This window comes from Manacus candei, unplaced genomic scaffold, assembly GCF_025592945.1.
Source record: "Manacus candei isolate 608988 ecotype Guabito, Panama unplaced genomic scaffold, ASM2559294v1 h1tg000119l, whole genome shotgun sequence".
NCBI lineage: Eukaryota > Metazoa > Chordata > Aves > Passeriformes > Pipridae > Manacus > Manacus candei.
In genome coordinates, this window is record NW_026138167.1 from 1,784,750 (window position 1) to 1,797,815 (window position 13,066).

The following is a 13,066-nucleotide window of genomic DNA, read 5'->3' on the forward strand; positions in this document are numbered from 1 at the left end:
GGGGAACTCCCCCCTCACCTCTTTGTCTCGGAAGGGGCCGGACCGACCCCCGGGGGCAGCGACCTCGCCCCAGGCCCATGCAGGGAACGCTCCGGGTACTCACGGGCGCTCGAGGAGGGTTCAGAGTGAGGGTTTTCCCCTCGCGCACAGGCTCGGGAAGGGTTTAAACCTTGGAGAGTATTTGCCCCTCGCCCACGGCTCAGGTTTCAGTGGCGTTTATTGGGGGGAGGGGGAATAATCACAGGATCGTTAGGGATGGAAGGGCCCTCTGGAGATCCCCCAGTCCCAGCCCCTGCCCGGGCAGGGTCACCTGGAGCGGGTACACAGGGACACGTCCAGGGGGGTTTGAACGTCTCCAGAGAGGAGACTCCACGGCCTGCCCAGGCAGCAGTTCAGGGCTCTGCCACCCTCAGTGGAAAGAAGTTCTCCCTCCTGTCGAGGTGGAACTCCTTGAGTTTTAGTTTATGGCCATTGCTCCCCGTCCTGTCACAGGGCACCACCGAAAAGAGTCTGGAGCCATCCCCATGGCACCCGCCTGGGAGATATTTATAGTTATTAATAAGATCCCTTCTCAGTCTTCTCTCCAGACTGAACAGGCCCAGCTCCTCATAAGAGAGATGCTCCAGATCCCTCATCATCTTTGTGGCCTCTGCTGGACCCTCTCCAGTAGCTCCTTGCCTTACTTGTCCTGAGGAGCCCAGAACTGGACACAGCACTCCAAATGGGTTTGGAGCAGTTCAGAAATTGAATCATTAAACACATGAAGGGCTTGAGGGAAGAAGATAAAGTTTCAGCCACAAGCAGTGAACCCTAACAGGAAAAAAAAATACACAGAAAATGGACAGCGAAGTCTAAATACGTATCAACTCTTCACACAGTTTTCAAATCAAGGTCTGAAAGTAAAAGGTCTTAAAGTATAACTTCATTTTAAATTCTGTTTTATTAGAAACATGGCACAGAGAGGCAGGGCCTTTGACAAGCACGTGTAACCTCGTTTCTCTGGAAGGTTCCTTGGGCAGAGCCAGGCTGAGAGGGGCACGCACAGAGCGGGGAAGCACAAAGAGCACGGCTCTGGCAGGGACGAGGGCAAGCCAAGGCTAGCTAGGCAACTCAGGTTTTTCTAGCATTACAGTAAAATGAAGAGGAAAAAAGGCATGTCTCTAGGTTTGGGTGTCTTCCATCACCGTTTTCAGTCCTCTCCACCACACAGGTTCAGCAGTGCCCTCTGGTAATCCCCCTTTGTGTCTTGCTGTAAAGCAAGGGAAGAAAAATACAAAATACATATGAGGAATAGTCACAAAATACAGTAGTATATGCATTATATTCCAAACCTGTGGGACAGTCTATGATTCACAGTTGAAGCCCTGTCAGCCTGGAGGGGACTATCTAGACTGAGTTTTACTTATGTGTGAACTGAAATTATTTATCATTCTTGCAAGGCCAAGAACGGATAGAAATTTTGGTATGAAAAGAAGAGTAACACAGTGAAAGGAAGCTGAAGGACTCAATTCTGTTTCTTGTCACTGATCACTGCAAAAATCATACATCAAGTTCACTATTTAAAAAATTTGTTTATTATCTGCAATTGACGTCTTTAGGAAAAGCTTCTGGCTTAAGATTTTTCTTAAATATTTTCTTCAACTTCATCTACACAAGAAAAAATGTATCATATGCTGTTGTGAGGGTGGGTAGAAGGCTAATTTTTAAACAGATGCACAAGCTCTTTACCTGTGCCCCAAGTTAAGTGAAACCTAGCACCTATAGCCCCTGGCCACTCACTGAAATGGAAAAAAATCACTCTAGCTAAAAGTCACTCCTCGAGCACTGAAATGAAAGGCAGCAGCAGTTTAGATGCTCAATTTTCCCTCAGCAACCACAGAGGAATTCTGTTTTTCTTTTCTTTTGATCTGAGGATTGGGACAGGTGAGCAGACTTTTCCTTCAGAACACACCAGCTGATTGCACAGAGCCTGCATGCACTGTCAGGTGGCTGCCAGGAATTGTACCAGCTGTCAACTGTGAAGTTAAAGGTGGGTTTTTCAATAGTGCAGTGCCTAAAACACCCCCCATGAACTCCAGTGGTACAACTAATCCAATGAGGACTGCTGCAAAGGTCCATGATATAAAGCAAAAGCTGAAAAACTTGCCTGGATGAAATAATAGAGAGATTTTCCATATTTCCTCTTGAATTCACTCTTAATTTTCAGCATGTCGACCTCGCAGCGGGAGACCATGATCCTGATCAGCACCTTGTCACGGGTTCCCTTGCCCTGCAGGCAGAGACACACTGAGAACTGCAACAGCTGAGGGGCACAAAAAGCCACTGCATCTAATGGTAAGACAGCAACTGAGATGTAGAAATAAAAGATGTCATGAATTAAATCTTCTAAGTAAGGTGGCTGTGATGACCCAGGAATTGGAGCATGAGTATACCTTTCTCATCAGCAGTGGCTGACCAGTAGCTTAGACTGTAAGCAGCAGTTTGGGTTCACCAGGAGGCCTTCCTGGTATTGCCCAGTGCCTGTCACCAGGCCTTTCTCTTTCATCCCTTTTCTTGGGAAAATGTTTTGAGATGGCTTTTTCTGCTATCAGCTCTTGGTTACTTGCAAAAGATGTGTCTAACTTTGCTAATTATAATCAATTGATCTAATACTGGTCATTATTATGAGACCCTTCCCTATATTTCCCTGTACCAGATAAATCTGAATAGATTATCCAGTGTTAAAAAATGCTTTTGAACAATATTAAGTAATTGTTAATTTATTCACATGCCAGTCATACATCATATGAATAGAAGTGCCTAAGGAATCAAAATTTGATGAAACAATGGCAAAATAAAAATAGCATAATGAAAGAACAGTCTTCCCTACCTTCATGGAATCATACAGTCTGTCTGCAAAATACAGCTGCTTGTTCTGAATGCACTGGACTGAAGAGAGAGAGAGAGAGAATAGTTAAATATCCGGCCCATACACAGAACAGCAGGACACAGAATGGAGCCATTTTGAAAGATATGATAAGTAGTCAAAATAAGATTTTCAGCAAAAGTTCTTCCAAAAGAGGAAATGAAGAAATCATTTTTACCTGAGCTGTTACTTAGAAGTTGTTTGGCTGTGACTGAGCCACAAATGTTTACATTCTGAGATGGTATTTCCCTCCGTGGATGGTGCCATTTCAGAATGCTAAACCTCCTCCACACATTCCACAACTCCTTCCACTTCTATAAGCAATCCCTCTTCTGGAATCACTCCTTGTATCCATAGGAAGCCTCCCTTTCAAGGCTGAGCTCTGTTTATACTCCATTTGCATTTCAGAGCTCCCAGTTCACCCTTAGTCTGCAATGGATTTCCCTCTTCCAGGGCCCCCTCTCAGACACGGTGACATCCTTGTCATCCTCACCCCATGGCACAGTCCCAGCCTTACACCTGCCTCCCCCTTTCAGAGAATTCAGTGTCAAACCAGCTCCCCCATCAGCCCCTCTCATCCTCCACTGCCTGTCTGGCCTCTCCTCTCACCCCCTGTTCCTTCTCCAGCCCAGTGTTGATGCTGAATGCTCACTGAGCTCAGCTCCAGTTTCAACCTTTTGGTTTGCTTGGGGAAACAAACATGAAGCCTCTGCATCAAATAAAAGTGGAACTACAGGCAGATCACAACACACAGGAACTTATTTTAATCTTGAAAGCAGTTTGTACTTTGCAAAGGGCAAAAATAAGCTACTTCTCAATACCTGCAACATCCTAAAATACACCAGTTGATCCAATAACACCAGCACATCCTGATTATTTCCCATCCAGCAGGGTGAAGCTGGGCCCCATTCCTTACCATGATACACTGCAAGAGCACTGGAAAGACCCTGTATAAAGACAGACTTTACTTCAGGGCAACTCACCAAGATTAAGAAAGGCATTCTCCAAATCTCCCTTGACCTCCTTCTTGATGCTCTCCAACATATCATAGGGGCTGTAGCTCTTGTACCTGTCAAACACTGGCACGAGAGAGAAAATGGGTGAAACCAAAACCAGGCCAGGAACTGGCAGAAATAACCACCCAAAGCAAGAACAGAGACAGCAGTGCAGAGACATGGGATCAAAAAATATCTATTTGAGTCCTTCTGAGAGCTTTATCTTAAACACAGCCCATGTTTGCCAGCTAATAGTAAAGCTCCCATGCCATGACCTTTTTGTTTTCCTTGAACACCTCCATAATCTGGTAAAATACCACCTTAATCCTGTACTAGTATTTTTTGAAACAACAGGGATTTAGGCCCTGAAGGGTCTTCCAATGGCTTTTCCCATGGGCTGCTTACAGCAATATCAGAGCAGCTTTGGAGAGCCTGCACTGTCAGAGTTAAACACATGATGTAGACTAAGATACCCTGGCACAGAGGGAAGAGCTAAAGGACTTCTCAAGGTCTCCTGCATCCATGTTTTCTAGATTTGTAACATTTTTGATTTCAGCCTATGTGACATATAATTGAGCATTGCTATACCTGTGTAAAAAAGAGCTGTACACATATGCAAAATGTGAGATTAATACATCCACAGAAATAACTATTTTTTGAAAAAAATTAACATCTTGGAGATTAATTAAGATTTACAACATCTCATATGTTTCATGACTGCTTCTCAGGCTCATTTCAATCATATCTGGGACAAAATAGTTCCAATTTCATTGTAACTTTCTCTTACAGAAAAAAAAATCTTGAATAGTACCTTTCTGCAGGTGGGGGACACTTCTTTCAGTCATAATGTTGATCCACTTGGGAACATCAGTTCCCTTTCTCTTCACACCAGCATCATAGAGGTCCTGGGGTTAGAAGGAAAACCAAAATTGTAAAAATCAGGAGTTATACAAGAAGCCATTGCAGATGTGAAAAATCTCCTGATTGGAAAAACAAGCACTACTGGAACTGTGGCTGTGGGAGAAACAAAAGAACACATGTTTGGGCAGGTCACCAGGACAACGTCTATGGATCTAATCTGAAACTAAATACTTTGGATTTACCACTACCTACAGTTCTCCTCCGTATTTAGCTCTGTGTCCCTCAGCAGAACTGCTCCTGGCAGACACAGATGTACCAAACAAGCATCAGAAGCCACTGAGTTCATTGCAATGTCCATGTTTCCTTTTGTTAAAGGCTCTCCATATTCTTAAGGAAATACCAGAGAGCTCCTGCAGAGGTTCTGGTGGGTACATAGCCTGTGAGAACTGCTAACTGCAGTACCAGGATTGCAGGTGATACCAATACATTGATGCCAGGCCAACATCACAGTGCAAACAATCTGACACACACCCCCCTACTGCCACAAAGGCTCTCCACTGCCACAGGATTTGTACATTCAGTGTCCCCCAAAGCTTGAGCCACTGAAGATAATTAATAACCAGCACTTACCCTGGCATCTTGGTCAATCAGCTCATAATCAATCACAGAGGTATCTTCACACCTTTTGCCCTTCAAACAAGGATATCAGTATTTAGAAGAGGTTTCACAGAATGTAAGTAGTGTGCTATGTGCATATTCCTTTCTTTTTAATTTTTTAATCTAACTTTGATAAATGAATAACAGAATGCTCCATCTCCACTATGAAGCTGCTGCTATTCATGCTGCATTTCTGTCAAAACAGTTTGCCCTTCAACTTGGAATAGTTTTTCCCCTAAAGTCAGTGAAAATACAGGGAAATTTAAAAGTGAATTTAAAAGTGTTTTACTGGCAGCCATCAGGCAGTTACCAAAGAGCAGGCATGTTCAGGAAATGTGGAAAAACATGAGCAGACCCACCTTGGCCAGGGCAACCATGAGCTTGCGGAAGTCACCAGATGTGTCCGATATGATGTCCTTTTCCAGCTCTGTCTTGTACACTAGAAAACACAACATTCTTCTCCAGTAAATGGTGTCCTACAAATACACCTTCACAAGGAAGTCAGCTGCTAATTACTGTGTTTTATGCACATAAACGAACAGCTACAACCTAAGTCACACATGGAAGATGGTGCAAACAAATGCAGGCTTGCCTACATCAAACCCAACACTGCCACCAGCCAGCCATGAGGACCAGCAGTCTGCCATGGGAAGAGACCAGGAGAACCTGAGACTACTAAAACGAGGGGGAATATTGTTTTAAGCTCAGTGTCCTGCTAGATCATTCTTAGCTACCAATTGATGTTTGCTTGTTTGATAAACAAAGCATTTAGGCCTTCTCATCTCGTGGGTTTATGACTGGACAACTACAGTTACAAGTTGAATGCAAGAGACCAAAAGCCTTTAGGATAAATCCAAGGAATGCTCTGTGTGATTCTGCTCTGGTGTCTAAACATTTTCATTGCTTTCCAAGCGGTCATACCTAATACTGCTCCAAAATTACAGTCTCTTCTTTTTCCAACAGCAACCTCATCTACAGCAGCAACACTCTCTTTGCCAATACATGTTATTTCTTTTGACACTGGCCCTTATGATGATTGGTTTTGCTTGTCCTTTTTGGCTCAGCCAGCACCTCACCAGCAGTGCCTGACAATCTGTGTGTCCCAGCACACGGTGATTTGCTGCATTTCAGGCTGTTTGTGGGGAAGCTCAACTGGAAGCTCAAGGTAAAAAACAGGACAGCTGAATTGTGATAAACCCAACAAGAACGGGCCCATGTAAAACCACCAGGAATATTATAGGACAAGTAATCTTTCTGAGGATGGATCTTGGAGCACTCATACCTACTTACAATCAACTATGAATTTTAGCTTCCATCAGGTAACATGCTTTAGAAAAGCTGGAAAACAGAATATATGCTTTAATGAAGTTTTATTTCATGTCTTTTCTGGCAGATCTACCCAACAAGCTTACCAGCATGATTCAGTGGATTTCAGATTCACCTACTTACTACATAAGTGATCCCAGAATCCACAAATCTAACATCATTATTCCTGTCACTATGCATAGAATGCTGGTAGCTTATAAAAGAAATTCATTTAGACAACTTGTGTGAGTGGTAAATATTCTCTAATCTGTTTGCTACCAAGCAACAAGATGGAATTATAAAACACACACAGACACCCAGGACACCAGTACAAGTTATGTCCAACTGCCAGAGACTGAGCAGATTTGGGTAAGCTGTCTAATAATGACCCACTGACAGGAACTCATCCAGGAAACTGGGTGTAAAAACACAGGACATGGACACTTGCACAGTGAACTTACTTTCCCTGTAGACTCTGTTAATCTCGCTGAGCTCCTGATTTGTTCGGGAGCAGATGATCTCAATGAGTGTGTCTTCATCAGTCCCCAGGCCCTGCAACACAGCCCAGACTCAGTCAGGAGCTACAAATGAACAGGCTTGCTGGATGGTTTAAAGACACTCTACAGACATCCTTTCTTCCACTCCAGCAGTTTCACAGCCATTCAGGGATATTTTTTGCCAGCTGCTCCCGAGAAGCAATATATGGAACACTTTTAGTTGCCAACTACTCCTCCAGTGGTTCTGAGATCCTGCAGATCTCTGGGCAGTGAGCATCTGCTGTGTGTCTAACATCAGCTTCTCATGGCCTAATGTGATTGTGTTCTGTCCACTGGGAGCACAGGAAGGAAGTGTGTTTAGAAATCCTGTTAGGATGCTGTTTGTTACGCCCATTGGTAACAGAATGTCATTTGTATGTGGCAAAAATGGGCATCATTTCCACAGGACTCCAAGAGCAGTAACATCTTGGGAAAAGATCTTATGATGCAGTCTTCAGCATGTGGAAAATGGAGGCAATTATGTGGAAAACTACCCTTTGGATAAAGTGTTTCTACTGAAGGGAGAAGAGAGGGGGACAAACAAACAAAAAACCTCAACTTACCCCCCCCTCAAAAAAAAATAAAACCACAAACAAACAAACAAGAGTAAACCCAAGTAATTTTATAAAAATGGTTTAAAGCTAAGAAAAGTAGGACAGCTTGCCACAGACTGGTTCTAGTGGGTGTCTGGTGAAGAAATGAAGGCTAACAACAGGTATGGTTTTCTAAATATTTTTAAAATATTTTGCAAGAATGCGTAACAGACAAATAATTAACTCCTCAGCAATAATTTTGCTTTACCCAACTCTGGTGCCCATGTCAGAGCTTATAATGCTCTCATGCATCCAGCCAAACTTAAGCTCAGGCCAACACCGAGCACCAGAGCAGGTGCTGGGGAGTTGGGAACAGCAACCCATGGGAGAGTAGAACAGTCTACATTTGGGGCCACCCTGAGGCCACTGCTTGGTCCTTGGGCTGTAAATACAACATAAATGGCACGTGGTCATCCTAAATATCGTGTATCGGGTGTAAGACATTAAAACAAAAGAACCTCCCAAACTAGTGATTCCCAATAAATTATGGATAACCTGTACTTAAGCCAGAAGAGGGCAGCAGCTGATAACTCAAACAAGGGGTTTGGCCCACAGTTGAAGAGTTACCATCTCCACAGTGGGTTTTTTGGGGGGGGGGGGGTGTAGTGTGTGTGTTTATGCCTGTGTTTAGTGGAGGGGATGGTTTTGTTTTCTTCTTAGTTTTTTAACTCCCTTCTAATTGTCTGGAGAAGTTAATTACTTGGGTTTTTGTCATGTTCTGAATTTCAACAGACATACCTTAGTACTCGTTCTTAATTATTTAAAATAATAACCTGATCAAGAACATTCAGAATTCAAGTGATGGTTATAACTACAAGTTCCCAAACCTTAGTTGGCTTAAAAAGGTGAATGTACTGGCATGAGCACCTCCCAAGCCTTGTTTCAGTGGCTGCAGAACAGGTATTTCTGACCCAGCAATCCCTGCCTGTGACTGCAGGGGGGAATACAGGGACTCCCTGCTGGGCTCTTTCTCAAAAGACTCCTTTTGATGCCCCTCCTCGTGTTCTACACAGGGGCAGGTCTGGTACAGGATGTTCTTTCAAGATCAGTGATAAAATAACCCAGTAACTGGAAACAGCTGTTTAAGCCTATAAATGCTAGCAGAGGATTTAATGCTCCTCTAACAGCTGCTCTCTTAATGGTTTTGTGTACTGTGAACCTGTACATTGTTTCTAAGAGCAGTCAGCAAAGCAGCAACCAGCCAGAGCAGCCTATCAGTCACTCCTGAGCTGACAAGAATAATTTTTTCCTTAAAGAGATTTATATAACAGTTTAAAAATCACATGGTTCCAGAATTTCTGTCATTTTGGATGCCTTGCAGCTAAGGATACTTAAACTGCAGCACTAAAAAAAATAATCAGTGTACACGTTTGGAAACTGCAGCCTGGGGTATAAAGTCCATACTCATTCTTGAGACAGTGACATCAGACTGAGAACCTTAAATTTCAAAGCTTATTTACCTTCATGGCAGCTTTCAACTCAGAGGCATCGTACTGTGCTGGTGTCTTCAGCAAGCCCAGGATCACTGCCTCCAAATGACCTGACAGAGCAGACTTGAGTGCTGCAGAAAGTTCCTGTGAAACAGGAGGGACAATGGAAGAAAAAAAATTAAAGCTCACTTCTGATCTCCAGAGAATTTAACCCGCAGTGCTTAAGTCTCCAAGCCTGCAACAGTGTTTCTGACACAATTGACAAGGAAACAGAACACAAAGAGCTTTCCTTCTGTGAAAGCCTAAGAGAGAAATTAGGGCAAAGGAGCTTTTTTCTAATCCTCTGAAAATAAGAAGAAATGCACCAGTGGCTGACAAAGTGTTGGGAAGCACAGTGCAGACACATCTGAGCAGCTCTGCCCCAGTGCTGAAGCACTGATGCTTTGTTGGAACTAACAAGCCCAGCTGGATCTGAGTTTGACTCCCTGTGGTCAGTGCTTCTCCATCTTACTCCCAGAGTTTTCCCAGTGGCACTGTATTATTTGTGTGTTTTTATCTATTATCCCAACCCTTGACTAGCTAAGACATTAGAAAACTGACTGCACAGTTACTCCACTGCAAGGCCCAGCTCCCAAACAGCTCAGTTCCAGAGAAAAAAATCATCCCTGAGCACAGAAAAATGACTCCTGTCTTCGAGGAGACTCTCAGAAGATTGTAGCTTAAATCCCTACTGTTAATTGTCAGTCAATCCTAGGGAAAGAAACAGTCAAGTATGTTCACTCACAGGATGCTTGCCAACCTGCAGCAAAGAAAACCAGAAGTCATGTCCTCTTACAAGTTTCAGATGCAACTAGAATAATTCTAATTATCAGCTTTACCATAGTGTGTGTTACAAAGTTGAAACACCTTGGATCAAGCCTGGGGTTCACCCAGATCCAGGTATTCCCCAAGCTGAAGTTAAATCTGCAGCATTCAGAAGGGAATTGCTGCCTTTCAGTTGCTGGTTTCCCCACTAACAATGTGTGAGCTGGGGAGGTAGGGGAGCAGGGGGCAGAGAAAGGGAGCTCAGCTGGATTGCAGGGAAGTTTGTGCCAGAGAGATAAAGAGCCAAGGCACTGAGTTAATCTCCAGTCACTCATTTAATGCAGGCACTAATCTGTGTAATACTGTGTTCACTCCCTGCATGGATTGACAAGGGACTGAATGTGGGTTTGGGGAATCTACCTGCTTTAGTCTAAGACACATTTTAGTACAACAGTTGGATACAGTGCTCCATCCTTTGTGTGACAACAGGTTCTTCAGACATAAGATGAAGCAGCAACACCACCACATATGTCTGGAATACATTGTAGGGAACAACCTGCCTGAGAAGTTGTGCATGCTCCACCCCTGGAAGTGTTTAAAGGCCAGGCTGGATGGGGCTTGGAGCAACTGGGTCTAGTGGACAGTGTCCACCTTGGGACTCCAAGATCCCCTCCAACCCAAACCATTTGATCATTTACTAAAATAACTGCAACTAAACACTTTAACTGAGCCAAGAACATGCCCTCATATTAGCATCCTCCTGGAGGAATAAGGTCTTCTGCCCCTGCCAGGTCAGCAGGGTCTCCACCCTGCCATTCTTTGCCAGGGCTCAGAGTGCTCTAAGGGAGAAGCAGAAAGCAGTGACTGACAGCAATCAATTATTTATAAATAGCAAATGGAAAGTGTTTTCCTAAGTGTTCCAGGGGAGCATCTGGATATCAGCAGTTCATTTCAAGGCCAGGGATTACTGGTGGCAGTCAGGACTGACCAGACACACATGAAGACACACATGCAGAATGCCCAGTCTGCACTGGGAGCTCCATGACACTGGGGATGGAGAAAGATTCCTCAAGCTTTCCAAGAGTTTCCATCAGACACTGCTCAGCTCAAAAGAATTAAAAGACATGTGACATTTAAAAACTATGATCTATTGATAAATCCTGCAACAAACAAAACAAGCAGCCTAGAACAACACAAGACTTTGCCAACCAAAACTGCACAACCCATTGGCAAAGCAAACCACGAGACACCGTCCCTAGAAGATGTACCTATGTGTCTTTTCATATCCCACTGCCTCCTCTTGTGTTTATCTCTCTCAGTGGTTTCTACTGCAAATTCCCATTGTTTCTACAGATTGGTTTATTCTTTGGCACTTGTTAAACTTGATAAATTCAGTTTGCTCTTGAGTTGCAGCAAGGAAAAAAGGTGAGAGAGAAACAGATGAAAAAAGTTGCAGATTTTCTTGACTGTGCATTTCTGTGGTCATGCAAAATTTAACAAAGCTTTAAGGTGACACATTTCACAATTAGGGCCCACTTTTGTGCAGGACTCACTCTCCCAGTGCCCAAGGGCAGGACCACAGGGGTGCAGATGTGGGCACACATGCACGTGTCCAACCCCTGTGTGCCTCTGCATGTGCCTACACCAGTCATGCAGCAAAGCTGGTGAACTTCCAAAATTTAACTCTACGTTTACATTTGGGTTCAGACGAGTGTTCTGGGCTGCTGTTGGAGGACTACCATTTGGGGTCTGGCAAACCTGGAAGAGATACATCCATCACAATCTGAACTCTATACAAGGTTCCTCTTTATTGTGGGCATGAAATTTTGATTATGGCAAGATTCTGACAACTTCAAAAGAGAAGAGTTCCTGCCTTCCAGATAGCAAGACTCATTGTGCAGAATTCTACACACATTTTACAGATTTCTCTCCATCAATAGATCAGTATCCAAGGTATTTCTGACAGGAATTAGTGACAGTTAACTCATCATATCACTTGGCTCACATCTGCAGTGCTCATAGCACAGCTGACTGCAGTCCTTTCTCAGCTAAGCCAGCTCTGAACAGAAACAGAGTACTTCCCTTATGCTGGGTTGTCTTAATAAAACAAAGAATCCAAACATCCCCCCAAAAAACCCCAAACAAAACCACAAACAAAAGTCCATCCCCAAAAGCATCTCCCTTTCATCTTTTCCTTCAAATGGAGGCATTTCACACCAATGACTATTCAATATTGTTTATCATATTGCACCAGGGAATCCTGTGGCTCCCATCATGACTGCTGGAGGTGCTGGGAAACCACTGCCTCCAACAGACTGCAGCCCCAGTTGTGCACACACTCAACACATTGGGAAGTTCCACCTGTCCTGAAAGGTGACAGCATGGGCAAAGCTGATGCAAGTTTTTTCATTTCGGAGAAAAGATAAACCCTGAAAAAAATCGAACTGTCCACAAGAAAAAATATTGAATAATTAGTATTTGTTTATATTTGCCTACCTTTTTGGTTCTCCTCTGATAGGCAAAAGCAATGTCCTGCCTCTGCTCGTTGCTGCGGTTGGTCAGGATGTTGATGATGGTCACCTCGTCCACACCTACAGAGACATGAGACAGTCAGAGCAGCTTTCCTGGCAAGGTTCTCTTTGTATCCAGATGTTCTCCAGCACTCAAAGCACAGCACTGTGCTGTCTGCAGCAGAGCCAACACTCTCATTAGTATTTGTCATGCCCTGGCCTTGGAGAAAGCACAACCAGTCACAGCCCAGGCTCTTGAGGAGATGCAGACCTTGGTGTACACAGGCAGCAACACACCTCCAAGTCTGCTTTGTGACCAGCTTTGCTGCTCTGTCTTCTGCCTCTCTTGGGAGTCTGTGCACTTGTGTTCAGGCACACACAATTCTGCAAAAGGTTGCTCCAGAACACAGACCTTAAAACTGACATGAGCTTGTACTTATTAAAGCCTGTCTTGTCATTTCAGTAGTGTT

At 43.9% G+C, this 13,066-nt stretch overlaps 1 protein-coding gene across 2 annotated transcripts in view; it reads right to left on the reverse strand.

Moving 5' to 3' along the window:
* Positions 1 to 921: 921 nt before the first annotated feature.
* Positions 922 to 13,066, reverse strand: part of ANXA2 (annexin A2) — a 38,011-nt gene continuing 25,866 nt past the window's right edge. For both annotated transcript variants that reach the window (XM_051770529.1, XM_051770530.1), the window contains exons 4-13: positions 12,583 to 12,677; positions 9,313 to 9,426; positions 7,185 to 7,275; positions 5,778 to 5,857; positions 5,392 to 5,451; positions 4,712 to 4,805; positions 3,889 to 3,984; positions 2,870 to 2,928; positions 2,147 to 2,269; positions 922 to 1,249 (exon numbers count right to left, since the gene is read on the reverse strand). In XM_051770529.1, the coding sequence (XP_051626489.1) occupies positions 1,190 to 1,249; positions 2,147 to 2,269; positions 2,870 to 2,928; positions 3,889 to 3,984; positions 4,712 to 4,805; positions 5,392 to 5,451; positions 5,778 to 5,857; positions 7,185 to 7,275; positions 9,313 to 9,426; positions 12,583 to 12,677 (872 nt within the window). In that variant the 3' untranslated portion in view covers positions 922 to 1,189. The remainder of the gene's footprint in view (positions 1,250 to 2,146; positions 2,270 to 2,869; positions 2,929 to 3,888; positions 3,985 to 4,711; positions 4,806 to 5,391; positions 5,452 to 5,777; positions 5,858 to 7,184; positions 7,276 to 9,312; positions 9,427 to 12,582; positions 12,678 to 13,066) is intronic.